The sequence below is a fragment of the Cheilinus undulatus genome, linkage group 15 (genome assembly GCF_018320785.1).
Source record: "Cheilinus undulatus linkage group 15, ASM1832078v1, whole genome shotgun sequence".
NCBI classification, from domain to species: Eukaryota; Metazoa; Chordata; class Actinopteri; order Labriformes; family Labridae; genus Cheilinus; species Cheilinus undulatus.
Genome location: NC_054879.1, coordinates 13,755,263 through 13,770,430, shown reverse-complemented (window position 1 = coordinate 13,770,430; position 15,168 = coordinate 13,755,263). Strand labels below are relative to the sequence as shown.

Here is a 15,168-nt window from a genome sequence, read left to right as displayed (position 1 = left end):
GTCTTAGTGATCTCAGTGAACTCCCCACAAATCACTCAGGATAACAAAATCACACCAATGCCTAGGGATGAGTATCAAAATCTAGCAGAACTGGTGTCAACACATCCAGTACCTACCGAACAGTACTGCAAGACGGATCTTGGAGCTTCATTTTAGTACCTCACCACCCCAACTCCATCCCACACCACTCAAAAGCACAGGCACAAAATATATGGAGAAGTTGCACCTGTCTGCTTTACTTAAATGTTGTTTGCATCTTACTTCTGAATAATTTATGATGCTGAGACAGCTTTAATAAGCCAGATTTTTAACACACCTTTCTGTGAAAAGTAAGAATTCAGACACTGTTTAAGCATCAGCACCTTTTTAATAGTATTGATTTGGGGGAAAAACCCTGAGTAATACTCATCCATGCTAATGCCCAAAGCATTACTGTGAAATGGAATGATGGGATTGTGATGAGGATGATATTCACTAAGAAGGTTGTTTGATAATCTTTTGAAAATGTAAATGGATGTGGAACTCATCAATCACTGAAAGACTACATCCAGATCCATCAATTCACATTTACAGCCACTAACCACTTAATTAGGTACACTGTTTAGCTGCTTGTTAAGGCCAATAAGATGATTTACTGTGACTTTGAACATGATTTTGATCAGATATTTGTGTTAACAAGCAGTTGAACAGGTATACCTTATGAAGTGGCCAGCCAGTGTACTGTATATTCTTTGACTCAAGTTTTTTACTCATGTATTTGATAAGAAACAACTATTATAGTGCCATTGATTAACAAAGGCACAAAATCATTATCTTTACCAACATTCAGGCTTTTTTCTGTCTGTACGATGCATTAATTCTTGCTCTGATGCTGCTGAGACTCAACTTTCATGAGCCCTTTTGCGTTTGGTTGAATACTGTTCTGTGTCGCCCCCTGGTGGCCAATGTAGGACAATTGCAGCTCTGTTGCCAGTTTTTTGAGGAGTGCGGCCAGCAGCAGTGGCCTCCCCAGGGACCTGGACGATGTTACTATTCCTGACTTTTCTGACGTGAGTCGCTTTGCACCAGAAGGAGGACGAGGAGGCTGGGATGTGAGCTGAGTTTCTGCTTTTTTTGGCTGCCTTTTTTTGGACCTCACCATTAAAGGAGAACTGACTAAAAACTGTGTTTGTATCTGAGGATAAGATGTGTGTTGGCTGTGGACACTACTAGTGTGTTTTCACTACTAGTGAAAACTGTGGAAATGTTAACTCACACATGATCTATTGTTGGAGTTGTTGTTGTTGAGTTTTGGTTAGTGAACTTAGATTTCTGAGTGAGGTTTTGCTCTTTGTATAAAGTATTTGCATGGTGTTGAAGAGTGAAAGAAACTAGTGCCTTTTCTTAACGTTCAAGAGTGGAAATAAAAAATGCATGAAGTGTTATTTTGTGTCCTGGTGGCTAAATCTTTGTGTTTCTGCTGAGCTGTGAAGATTTTGGAGCGTGCTTCCTTCCTCCTTATCCTCTCATCCCTGTGTCCTCTCCATTGTTTTCTGTTTATTCTGACTGGTTTTCTTTTGTCTCCACAGGTGGAGGACAGAGATTATCTGGAGAAGGTGAGTGATCACTAAAATGTTTTGTTACTTAAGAGGCCTGAAGTAACTAAAGGAGAATGCAGGTGACCCGGTCTTGACATTTTATGGGTTTCCATGCGTAAAAAGTGCAATTTTGAACTTTTACAATTCAAATTTAAATTACTTAAGTACCTGGCTACAGTTTTATGTAATACCTGGTAGCAGCAACCTCCATTTTGGTCTTTTTGAATGTACAAGACTTCCACCAAGGGGTCTAGTTCAGGTCTATTAGGTTTCGTACACAATTAATTGTGTTTCACTGTCAAAAGTTGGGAAGGGTACCAAGATTCCTAATACCATCCTACTCTGTCACCTTTTTGTTGAGGTACCAAACTGACCTGTCTGACCGTAAAGAGTGGAGCTAGACTCACTGCGGTCTGTAGACTGATCAGAAGGATTTGTGCTTCCCCTGCATCAACATTAATTAAGGCAGTGGTTGTTAACTGGTCTAGCAGCAGGACCCACCCATATCTTTGATAATAAATCATGACCCAAATTTCCAAAAATGTTCAACAATGCATGTTTAGTTAATCAAAAATGTTGCACTTTAGATCTTGGCTGGAAGAGAATTAACAACAGGAAAAGAGACAGGACAAAACTGAAACATTATCACAGTAAAAGCACCTTTTTTATTACAAGAAAGGGAGATAAATGGGTTGAAATATTGATAACACATTCAAATATACCCATTATCACAGTAAAACTGAGTAAATAAAAGGTATGGATGCATGTTCTTCATAGACTTTTGCCACCCACTTTTGGGTTGCACCAGTGGAGAACTACTGAACTAAGGAACAAACAAAAAATGTGACTCAGATCTTACTGAGCTTTAATAGCTTTTCTCCCTTGTTTAATCGAGACATACTATTTATTGAAACTGTGATATACTATTTAGCAAAAAAAACTTAGGGCGTACTGATTAAAGTTATTAGGAGCTGTTTTTTTAATTCCATTTTTGTTGACTAGGCATAATTTTAAAAAAGCCAAAATGGTACCAAATGAAGAGATGTTTGGGAGCCAAAAAACAGCTGTTAAGAAGAACAGAGTGACAGCTGAGAGCTGGTTTTACTATCACTTTGAATGTGACTGAATGGACACTGATGATGGAAACACGAGCAAGATCCCTGCTAAAGTGTGCTAAACCAAACCGGACCACGTGGTGGAAATGCCCCATTGTGTATCAGATAAATGAGCTGGATTCAACTTTACCATATAAACAAATGCTTTTCTCACTGACATTCACAAATATACACACAAAAAATAAGGGTTAGGGCTACCCAACATTTCATATTTCAAAGTAAAATTACAGCTTATATATCACTGCTTTTTGTTTTATTTTTAATAAATATGTAATGTTGAATACCTGTAAGAGTTTATATAATATATACAAATATTATTTGAAGCATTTCTCAGGCTTAATTGTATTACAAAAGGACCACTGAGCATTTAAATAAACCTGTGTTTTTCTGTTTTAGGGATCTCGAGCAGCTTCTGCCTTAACTGCAACCACCCTCACCTCGTTAGGCGGGTCTTCCTCGAGGAGAGGAAGTGGGGAGACGGCCATAACTGTAGATGCAGAAACATCTTTACGAGAAATCAAGGTAATGTACTGCCCTGCGGACAGAGAGGACATTACCAGATTATTCATGGTTAAATCATTAGGCATAAGAAACAGCTACAGGACCGTTTTTTGAATATGTATTTTGGGGCTTTTTATGCCTTTGATGCCATTGATAGTGTAGGACAGTGGATGGAGTCAGAAACTGGGATGAGAGAGTGGGGGAGAGACATGCAGGAAAGGACAGGCCGAACTTGAACCTGAGCTGCCATGTACATGGGACTGACCTAAACACTAGGTCATCTGCGCTCCTACTGGACCACTTTGATGAAATCATATACAGTTCCAAAAGAATTGTTAGTCATATTTTAGCAGTTTTATGGGTACAAATATAAATGTCATAAACCTGTAGAGTGATATGAAACTTTTACTTTTCACAGGACTTGTTATGCTAGTCATATAGTGAAGATCAGCTTATTTTTGATTTTTCTGATTTTACTGAACTGTTTGACCAGAAAGTGATAGCATATCCATCATAATACTTGCCAAGACTTTAAAACATTTTGAATACTAGACTCATTTTGATCACAGAAACATTTCCTGCTTTCGCTTCAAAAAATATGTCATGTAACTTAAAGAAAATAAAATTATCTCATTTTCTAGAAAACATGTAAACTTAGTCTGACAGCCTTACATTTGCAAAAATAAAAGAATTATACAAATTTAGGGAACTTTCCTCTGTCTAAAAATGCTCTTCTAGCACTTTCTGTGCTGTTGTTCCATTTTCATCCCTATGCAAACAATTCTGATGCCTTTTCTTGCCTTCTCAACACATCCTGTCACTATTTCTGATGCTGTCATGCTGCTTTTCTTTGCTCACTGCTGCTGCCGCTCCTCCATTCATCAGGAGATTCATGAACTGAAGGATCAAATACAGGATGTGGAAAGCAAGTACACGCAGAACCTTAAAGAAGCCAAGGTATAAGCCTGAGACCTGCACTAAACCCCAGACTCAGTGTGAACTAAAATGTTTGATGTGCCTAACTCTCTATAGTTAACAGAATGATAGTCACTTTAGGACAAAGTTGAACAAAAATGGCTAACCAAATCAATAATGTAGTTCCAAAATGACACAGAGGTTTGCATTCTATTTTTACTGATCTTACTATAATTTAAAAAAAAAATCTTCATTTTAACATTTTAATCCAACTATATCTGCTGCTGTCACAGTCAGCAGGCAAAGCACATAAAATTCAATCCAACTCTAAATCTGATTGCAGATTAAACTGTCTGATCTTTTGCTTACTTCACTGACATTTTTATCAGTGAAACTGTAGAACAGGAGCTACTTTTTTTATAGTCAAATCTCACATCAGCCATGAATTGTTTTGACACAAAGATGATCAGGAGTAAATTTACTGCAATGCAGATATTTTATTGTATGTTTTTTATGTATCTGACATGGACCTATGGGTCTGGAATAAAGTATAAAGTATTGAAATTTAGGGTGGCAGTTGCTCACTGATAGTCGGTCTCACAACCAGAATGTCAGAGCTTCAATCCTGCAGTCACATGTTGTTTTGAAATCTGCAGAGTAGCACTTGCATGTTTCTGTCTCTGTTGTTTTTACTCTGTGTGCCTTTTGGATGAATTTCTTCCCTCCTTTTCCCCATCCCATCAGTCAGTTTTTTTGATAGAGCTAAATTTACTAGTTTGGCTTTCAAAAACGTCCTTTCATTCTCTGCAAGCTTATCCATCTATTCCTCCAGTCACATCCTGATAAAATTGTTTAAACCCTTGACAATGTAAATAAGAAGTTACTAATTTGGTTTTAGAAATGTAACTCTGAGCTTGCACTGTTTTTATAATCCTGTATTCTCCCTTCATGATGATCTTAGGACACGTTAGCAGAAGTGGAGGAGAAGTACCGCAAGGCTATGGTATCTAATGCCCAGCTGGATAATGAGAAAAACAACCTGATGTACCAGGTGGACACACTCAAGGACTCACTCATGGAGCTGGAGGAACTGTTGTCAGAATCTCGTCGGGAATATGAGGAGAAAGTCAAGGTACAATGTCATCCTAATTAAGAGCTTTTTCACACCTGTTTTTTTTTTTTTTTTTTTTTAAATGAACTTGATTCTGTTTGCCAAGTCAGCGCAGTTTTTCCACATAATATCCATGACTGTAAGGTCAAACATTTCATGTGCAATATATCACCAAATTGGGGCCATAGTGCAAGTGTGAAAGCTTTTAGACTGACAGTTGTTAGTACATGAGCTGGTCAAGATATCACAGCCAATTGAAAAGATGGACGTACTTCAGCTGTAATGCTTTTGGGTGGGTTGTCATGTATTTCATTCAGAGTGATTACTAAAATGCCATCTCTTGTCCTCATAGGAATGCGAGCGAGAGAAACATGCCTACTCTGTGCTCCAGTTCCAGTTCAATGAAATGAAAGAGACACTAAAACAAAGTGAAGAGTTGCTGAATGTGAGTACAGTTTACAGGTGTAAATGTGCATCACTTTAAGTATGAGAGAAAGTGGAGAAACGTACTTGCTTAAAAGAGGCAAATGTTAGAAAAAATAATCTGCTGCTTTCTGCTCAGTTTTCCTCTTAAGATGACTGCATGTTTGGCTGCAAATCACACCTGTCACACACTATGCTGTGGATTTTCCTGCACTACTTCTCTTCTTTACACTTCCCTCTGTTTTACTCCTCAAACTTCATTCCCTTTCCCTCCTTTTTAGGAGATCCGTCAGCTGCGTATGAAGCAGGAGGGTTTTGTTAGAGAAATATCAGACCTGCAGGAGACCGTGGAATGGAAGGATAAAAAAATCGGGGTACGGCCGATGAGCCCAAAGCTAGCAGATCTGTTAGCAGTTAGCATTCACACTTTCTGACTTGATCCTATTATCTCCTTTGCATGACACTGAATGCCAACTTTTTCTTTCCATCTTTTCATCTCTTGTGCACCACCTTTTCACTCTGCCACTGTGGGGCTGTGCTCAGGCCTTAGAGCGACAGAAAGAATACACAGACGCAATCCGAATCGAGCGAGATGAGCTCAGAGAAGAGGTGGTCAAGCTGAAAGACATTTTGAAGGTATTCAGGCCGAGTGTTGATGCTTATTTGATTCCTGTTGTGTGCAGTTCTGGAAGAAAAATTTCACATCAGTATTTTGTTTTACAACCTTACAAAATAAACTGAACAACCTATTTACTTATTTTCTTATGTGAAATCTATGGATCTAATATGAACTCTTTATTTCTTAGAAACATGGAATAGTTTTGGGACCTGATCTTAACATAAATGGAGACATTGGTGAGACACCAGCTGACGGCTCCCCCAGTGAAGATCCTGCTTCCCTCTCAACACAGGATTCACAGACACCGACAGAGGGGAACAGCATGCTTGGTAAAACTCAAATTACTATAAAACTGTCTTTCATTAAACTGTTTAGAGACCTTCACTCCAAAATTCAAGCCCCTACATGAGTGAAAGCAGCTTTTTTCTTAAAACTATCATCTGAATTTTCTAAAAATGGGCCATATTTTGGAGCGAAGTCTTCATGTACAGATGTTGTGCTCTTGATCTGTCCTATCATTAAAACTCTACTTTTCACTGGCCTGAGAGGATTACTCTGGTGGTATTTTACATTCTTCTTTGAGGACGAGAAAGATAAAGAAGAATTTCTATTTAATTTGGTTATTTTATATTTTTATTTAAATCACATGATTTAAGCCAACATTGATGAGAGGAGCTTAGATTAGTCATTTAAAAAAAACAGTAATCAAATTTTATCTGAAGAAGTATATTATGCTAATAGAGAATTATTAAATGGGCTTTGCAGTTAGAATATTGTTTTTACTGATTATATTTACTGAGAGTATTTAGTATCAGCATAACATCTATGCAACTTAAGAGCACAAATACTATCAGACTGAAATAAGGACATGACAGAAACAGTAGAAAAGTGTTCTGTGAAATACAAAAACTGTCATGACCAAAAAAAAAAAAAAATCAATAAATACATGAAACATTTTTTTCTTATGAATCAAAATATTTTCAGGAGGGCACAACTGAATTCAAACCCACCCACCACCACATAAATAGATACACTTTGGACAAATAGTGCTAAAAAAAAAAAGTTCCAGTTAGTTTTCATTCTCTGTCCACCCTGTTACTAGTTACAGACTTATTATAAACAAAATTGGACCTTTGTCAGTAGATGGGTGTTTTTCAGTGTAAGCCATTGACTTCTAATGCTGATTGCAACTCACAAAATTGCTGTAAAGTGTAAAATAAGGTTGATCATTGCATAAATCTTATGCAATTTTATAACCTTTTGAAATTAAAAAATAGCCTCAATAGAGTATATTTATAGCTGTTTCACTAAAAAATGGTATGCATTGCATGCCTATATTGGGAGAATAGTGTCATCTAGGTGTGTACACAAACAATAATACATTTTACTGCTTTCTTCCAAATGAATTACTGACATTACAGAATTCCTAGTTTTATTCAGCTATAGCACAGAGATTAAAAATGTGATTGTAATGTGAGTAAATGGAACTAAAGACTATGATTTGAACAAATACCCCAGTCCCCATCATGTATTATATAGAAAATAACCTAGTTTTTGTGTGTGATTCTCATATCAAATAGTGACACCATATACTCAGACTGGCATTTTAAGGGGTTCAAATCCTGAAAATCATTTACAGTTTTCTGTTTTTAATCAGTACTTAAATTGATTGAAAGATATAAGCTTCAAAGGTGCAAAATATTAATCTTCAAAAATTTTATAGCAATTTTTGTAATTGGTACTATTTTTTGCAGTGATTGCAATTTTGGACATTTTTGTCTATGATGAACTTATTCTGTCACTACACAAAAAACAAAAATGAATCAAAGTCAGCTTTGTTGCTAATCTTGGACATATCCAGGACTGTGCTTGGAAAAAAAAAATCCAACTTCCACCTGAAATTAGTTTATTAGAAAAAACGTATTTACTTGAGGTTTTTTTTTTTTTTTCTTTTTCTTAAAAAAGAACTTTTTCTTCTTGTGATCAAACTGGCATTTAACGGGTTAAAATCCCCCAGATATTCAAATACTTGGCAGTTTGGAGAGGTCTGAAGGTGATGAAAATAATCCAAAAAGAATTGTGAAAAAATATGTTTATATAATTTTTTGATTAAAGTTTTTCCCAGTGGACATTTTGCCCACAAATGGCTTTTTAGGGTAGTACATATGCATGATATCTGAGGGTCAAAAGTGTGGCTTTTCATAGGATTTTATGGTATCCCTTTTTGATAAAAGTTACCTGCACAATATGATACCTAGCTAATATAGAGAAATTCTGTGGTGCCCTTGCAGAAATAATTATATTGTTCAGATTAGCTTTTGAAAATAATTGTCCTCTGTAAAGCCAGTGAACCTGAAGCTGATCGAAGGAAGGTAAGGTTAGGAAGGTAAAAAGTTAGAAAGCAGAGTAAAATCTACTGTAAGTTCAATCAAGTTTATGAGAACAAGAAAATGTGGAGAAACACCAGCGTTATCCTCAAGGGAGTATCTAACCTTCTTCTTGCTGAGCAATAGATGCTGAGATTGCTCCCACAAACTGTGCCACTCATGACTTTATCTTAATACTAATGTTTTAGCTTCTATGCCATTCCCTTTGCACTTTTTCTTTAACTGCAACTCATACAAATCAGTTTTGATTCACAACTAACCTTGCGAATGGATGGTTTTGGGAATGTAAAAGCATTTCAGAGTGCGTTTAAGAAATGAATATTATTAGATTGTGGCCTACAGTAGAATATTTATTTGGATTTTTGTAGATATTCTGCAAAGTCTACCTTTTTGCTGTCAGCTTCAGGCTTCTCTTTTTGATATTTTGATGATCTGGAGATCAAATGCTTCCTGTTGGTTGTCTTCGCCAATTTCCCTCCTCTGGTTCTCTTTTGCTTATCTTTGCCATCTCAGCTCTGCGTTTTCTCTTTCTTGCCAACGAATCAATCTGGAGTTCTGCCCTGTCTTGAATCCTGCTGATGCTTTTCCATATGAAGATTGCAATAGACAGAATCATGCCTTAAGTCAACATTTTTTGGCACTCCATCAATGTGTGCTCTTCATGGTCTCTCAGGCAAAACAAAGGAGACTCTGTTGGGAAGTAGAGGAGAGGAAGATGTGGATCTGGAGCAAGATCAAGCATTGCACAAGGAAGTCAAAGTTAATACCTTGGGCTGCAACAGTTTAGAGGACAATGTCAAAAAAATGAAAACAGTGGGGGAAGATTTAGGAGAGACAAGCAGCCAAGATTCGAGGGGGACTTACAGCCCTTTGGAGGGGCAGAAATACTCCCACAATGATGTTGACGACTTGAGCAACTTGAGTACTTGTCCTCAGCAGAATGTCACACAAGATGTCCTTAATAAGAGCTTTTCTGAGTCTGTTCCTGCTCTAGCAAACTCTGAACCTCAACAAGAACCAGAACACACCAAGAAGATGGAGAATGATAAGGAAGAGGAAAAATCTCAGGCTCAGGGGGCTGCTGCTTCAGGAAAGAAAAAGAAAAAGAAAAGGAAGGGCAAAAAAAAAGCTGGAACGAATGAGGAAAACCAACAAAAAGAAAAGGGCAACACAGAAAAAGGAATGCAGTCAGCCACGATAGATAATGGCATGATCAATGCCAGGTTCTGCTGTTGGCCCGTCACTGAAACCCTCAAAGAATTGAAGGGGAATCAAGTTAAAAATAAGCAGGACAAGCAAAAAAATAAAGATGGCAGTGGAGTACAAGTGGCAAAACCTGCTGAAACTGTCAAGAATAATGAGAATTTAAAAGAAACACAAATTGATGAAGTGGTAAATGAGCACAGCAAGACTCAAACTTCAGAAACGCAGAGCTCGAAAGATGTACAAGTAATGGCACCATGTGAAACCATCGAAGCACCGCATGAATTTAGAGATTATGATGACAAGAATGAACAACAAAGTTTAGAGGCTGAAAAAGTAGAAACGGTTAAGGCTACAGCCTCCATTGACACCCTTCCTCATGTTGACACTCAAGAGAAATTTGAAACAGAACCCAACAATGGTGATGTGCAAGATGAACAGAAATTAGAGGAGGAGATGTTGGAAGAACCCATAACAAGCCCTGCTCCACAAATCATTGTTTGTGCTATTGATACAGAGGAAACATCCAGTGATGCTGAGGTCACTGAGGATGCTGCCAAGGACAGTACTTCCAGTGTAGAAAACATTGAAATAGACACTGCTGAAGAAAAGCATGTTGAAGACTTAACACCGGAAACAGAGAACTTGGAAACAGAGAACTTAGAAGAAGTGAAAGAAATGCAAACTTGTGAAACCATAGAAGCTCCAGAAGAAAGTCCAATCCATCTTGGTACAGATGAAATGAATGAAGAGCAAAGTTTGGAGTCTGAAAACCCAGCAGAGGCAATGGCACCCAGTGAAGCCATTAACAAAGTTGATGATCCTGCAGAATCCGAAATGAATCCAATTAAAGATGAACAAGACAAAGAACAAACTTTGGACACTTCAGAAGCAGAAGAAGAAGAATCTGTAGTAAATCATGGGTCAGAAAACAGTTATTCTGAACTTGAAGACTCCATGAATGCCGAGAGCACTCAGTGCCCTTCCAAGAGGTGTACTTCAAGTGAAGAAAACAGTGATGTAGACTTCTCCACTAACAGCAGCGTTATCCACACTGAGTCCGAAGTTGCTGATAGTGCAGAGAGTGAAGTCGGGTCTTTCAATGATGTACAATCTGAAAGTAATGATAAGGAAGACATTGACACTGATCCGCTTGTCTCAAGCCTTGGTGAAGATAATCCTGATGAATCTGAAACCACAAATAGTCCTGACAGTGGTTCCCTGGTGTGTTCGACTTCTACTGATGGCCTTTACGATGGTCAGCAGAGTTATTCTGGATCAGAGCAGCCCTCAGAGTTGCTGTCAGAGCATGCAGACTCGTGCAGCGACAACACTCCTATTGACTTCTCTGAAAGAGGCTCAGAGGAGGAAACTGAAACAGTCATAGACATTACGGAGCAAGGCTCAGAGACAGAACAAGAATCTGCTTCACCCATTCTTGATATTGATCATTCAGAGATAACAGGTGGTTCAGATGCAGAAGAGCTGAATGGAGACTTGAAAGAACCTGAGGGTTTAGTTGAACCAGACAGCTCTTCGAATGACAAAATCATTGAAGCATCTGACACTGAAAGCAGTCCTTTAGAAACTGTGGATCAGACTGAACAACTGGATGATGTAGAAAATCAAACATCACCGCCTGAGGATCAGACTGATGAACCACACGTCGATCTTTCTTGTGAAATAGAAGAGATCAACACAGGTGAATTGCTAGATGCATCAGATTCTCCAAAAGAAGGTACTGAAGTCAGCGATGTCATCAAATCAGACCAAAATACAGAAGAATCAGTCATCGAAGAAGATCCAGAACAGGCATATTGTCAAATCGATGAACAAATTCAGACACGGCATGAACCCCTGAAAGGCGAGTCTGAGGATTATCAGAGGTCTGAGGTCTTAACCGAAACAACACTGCTGGACAGTGATGATGAGGACAGCGTTGATGAAGAAGGACAATCTTTTGATTTTGATGACTTGGAGTTGGATGATGCCATTGCATCAGCTCTGCCAGACGATCCCAAACAGATATCAATCGTGGAAGGAGTTGAAATCCCTTCAAAGGAAGGCAACAGAAGTCTAGATCTGACACAAAGCAGTAATGACTTAAGTGAATATACTCAAGACAAGCCAGAGGAAAGAGATACGGCTGGTGGAGACCACCAGATAGAAACACAGCAACGAGAGTCTGATGCTATAAGCCAAGACACCTTAGACTCTTGGGCTCATGGGGATACCTCATCTGAAAATCTGGTTGAAGAGCAGGTGAACATTCTGGAAGAAGTAGGTGTTACGGAGGAGTCCGCTCATGTTGCAGAGGAAAGAAAGCTTTTGAATGCTGCAGAGTTGGGCGAGAAGCATAATCAGGCAATATCTTTGCCCTTAGAGGAAGGGTTAGACGCTGTGATGGAAGAAGATTCGGTTTCACTTAAGAGTTGGGATGTAGTGTCCAGCAACACAGATTCACTGCCGTCAGGGAGACATTCAAAGAAGGGCAGCAAGAAAAGCAAAGGCAAGGGCAAAGAGGACTGTAAGATGTCTTAGCTTATCAGTGATATGTAGTAAATATATGAATTACTTTTATCAGCCCTTCAGTAGTCTTTGCTTAGCTGTTTACAGATGTTTTGCTAAGCCCTTGCAGCAGTTTCTGAAATTAAAATTGTTGTATTTTTGTAAATAATTTTAATTAAATCAACACAAACCGTCCAAGATCCAAGGATCAGCCCTTAGTTTAGTCATTTCTGGACAAAAATTGAAAGTAGTAGTAGTGATTGGAATGTTACGGCCTGAAACAATTTATTAGAGTTTTTGAAATACTGCACTTGCAATTGATGCACATTTATCACGCTGCTTGTAATTTATGATGAATGTTGTATGAGAAACATGTATCAAATAAATGTTAACATCAATCTAGACTTCAGTGAACAAGCTTGTACAAGTTGTAGATGTTATGTTAAGGATGAAATAACACATCTGGACACTTTCTGTCCCCTCTCCTTAAGAACTTTGATTCAGAGTTGTTTTCTCCAAGAGGTTCAGTGAAATAAAATTGCATTCATTACATTACATTGTGTTTCTAAAGTTAAGTTAAAGGTATAATATGCAACTTTCAATCCAGGAGATTGTGTAATTTAGCACCAGTTTCTCAGAAAATAACAAGCTCCCTCAGTGCACTGCTTCCCTTCCCTTAACCCTCCAATAGTGGGCAGTTTGTTAGATCTGATTTCCATTTGATTCTTTTATCTTTGAATGCTTTTGACCAAAAGTCAATTGTTTTCCTTGAACTGTACTCTTGTGACAAAATTCCACCATCAGTAATGACTCTTCCCTCTACAGAGCGGTGAGGTGTAGATATACAAAATAGGCTGACACATACAGTAAAATCCAGTATATAAGCCATGGTCTGTTTTTGAAATCTCCCAAGGAGGAACAAAGTTTACACTGTCCTCCATTTCATTCTGCAAAGTCCTAAAGTTGCAGTTTCTGTGCAGCTGTTTTGATCTATTAGTACTGTTTTTGCTGTATGGCGTCTGTGCATCCACTAGCTATAATATGGTAACTAGGCTCTCAGCCTGCAGTAATGAGACAGACTCCCAGGCCTCCTTCACCCGTCACCAGTTCTCAGCTAAACCAGCGCTACACATGACTTATTTACCTAACGTTGTATTTCCTGTTTCTTGAAATGTATGACCAAACAAGTGGTGAAAGCAGATGAAAAAATAGCACCAACCAAACTGGTGTGGTTTGTGTCGCTATGCATTCCAGCACAGTGCAGTGAAGCCAAAGCATCCACTTGCAATTCACAATGCAGAGAGGTGAATTTTCTATCACTTTAGGTCTTGTAACTGCATTACTGTGTTATGGTGGCAGCCACATGCACTTGCGGTAATGGCGTCTGTCTTGGTACTTAATACTGGCATATAGGTAGCCCTAGTGTATATTTTATGGTGTAATTTTATGGTAAATGTCTGTAGATGAGGTGAGGTTGCTACTCCAATTGAAAACCAAAAGACATGCACATCTCTAATGGGTGCTGGATCCAAGACAAACTCACAGAAAGGCAAAAAGGTCCACACAACAGGAAGCTTGCTTTAAAAAAATGTATTTACAGCTACCTCAAACTTGAATGAGGAAGGTCATTATGGCTCGAAACATCACTGCTTTTAAGAAATGTGTAAACAGGAGATTCCTGGTGTCTGGGCATTTTTGCTTCTGTGCTACTCCAAGTGACTCTAGACTTCAAATTTCAATAACAGCTGACTGAGAATGAGCAGCATAAACCGATCTCGAGAGTCTGCTGCTGCATGGCTATTGACTGGAACTGCAATGTCTGTGTGAGCAATGTCTCCATTTATCAAAATAAAAGTCATACTGCCAAGTCACACAATGATGGGGGTGAAACTATTTACAAACGTTTCCACTCCACTACCTGGTTTGAACCCAAAACACTCTTTGTCTAGTGGACAAGCAGCCAAAATGCAACGAAAGGTTGCCATTTTTTACTGAAATGTTCATGTAAATATGACTTTAATTAGGATATAGTTATCTGTTTATAATGTTGCATATCATACCTTTAACAAGAATTCTCAACCAAATGGCCCAGACATGAAAGCCAGTGCACGAGTCACAAGACCACATCACTGAGCAGTAGTTATTTGCCAGTTAACTCTTACTGTGTCCAAACAAACAAAGAAAAGATTGATGACTATTTTCAATTAGATTTTAAGAAAATCTTTGGGTTTGTTGTTTAGATCTTATATTAGGCTTGGACTACATTCCTTTTTGTACACCTGTACACCATACAAGAAAACTCAGAACTTCTGGATGGCTTTTTTGCAAAGTTTGGATCTACAAGGACTCTGAATTCCAGCGCAAAGAGAATGTTTTATAAATGTGTTTGCACTCTGTTGCACTAAATGAAAAAGATGAATGTCCACAAATTTCAATAAACACCCTGCTGTTACAGACCTGCAATGTATTTCCTTCAGTTCCATTATGAAAAGAAACATGTTAGCCCTTTGTACCATCCATTCTAGTTATCACATTCACACTAAGGTGTTCATATATCTTATCTTATTCTGTAGTCATGTTGTGAATGTAGTCCTCCCAGCTGTTTGCATTTGCATTGAACTTCCTGTCCACAGTTTGTTCATACTAACACCCCCCTCACACCCTGCTCCATCACTCCCACGGATGCTTGTTTCATTGCATGCATCAACCTCCCACCCCAACCCAGACACCCACACACCATCTCCTTGGCTCCTCTCATCCCCGGTATGTTCACTTATTCTTCTTTTCAAAGATGCACAGTTGTGGTTAC

General features: G+C 38.4%; 1 protein-coding gene across 14 annotated transcripts in view; it reads left to right on the top strand.

Moving 5' to 3' along the window:
• Positions 1 to 15,168, top strand: part of lrrfip1a (leucine rich repeat (in FLII) interacting protein 1a) — an 80,996-nt gene that overhangs the window by 57,573 nt on the left and 8,255 nt on the right. For 4 of the 14 annotated variants that reach the window (XR_005992979.1, XR_005992978.1, XR_005992977.1 and 1 more), the window contains 9 exons: positions 1,569 to 1,595; positions 3,089 to 3,214; positions 4,079 to 4,150; positions 5,070 to 5,240; positions 5,572 to 5,664; positions 5,924 to 6,016; positions 6,186 to 6,278; positions 6,449 to 6,590; positions 9,322 to 15,122. Coding sequence is in view for 3 of the 14 variants with exons in the window: in XM_041806848.1 (XP_041662782.1) it covers positions 951 to 1,049; positions 1,569 to 1,595; positions 3,089 to 3,214; positions 4,079 to 4,150; positions 5,070 to 5,240; positions 5,572 to 5,664; positions 5,924 to 6,016; positions 6,186 to 6,278; positions 6,449 to 6,590 (916 nt within the window). In the remaining 11 variants the exon portion in view is untranslated. Of the gene's footprint in view, positions 1 to 950; positions 1,050 to 1,568; positions 1,596 to 3,088; positions 3,215 to 4,078; positions 4,151 to 5,069; positions 5,241 to 5,571; positions 5,665 to 5,923; positions 6,017 to 6,185; positions 6,279 to 6,448; positions 6,591 to 9,321; positions 15,123 to 15,168 lie in introns of all 14 variants that reach the window. The other 10 variants (XR_005992974.1, XR_005992972.1, XR_005992970.1 and 7 more) reach the window with 6 other exon arrangements.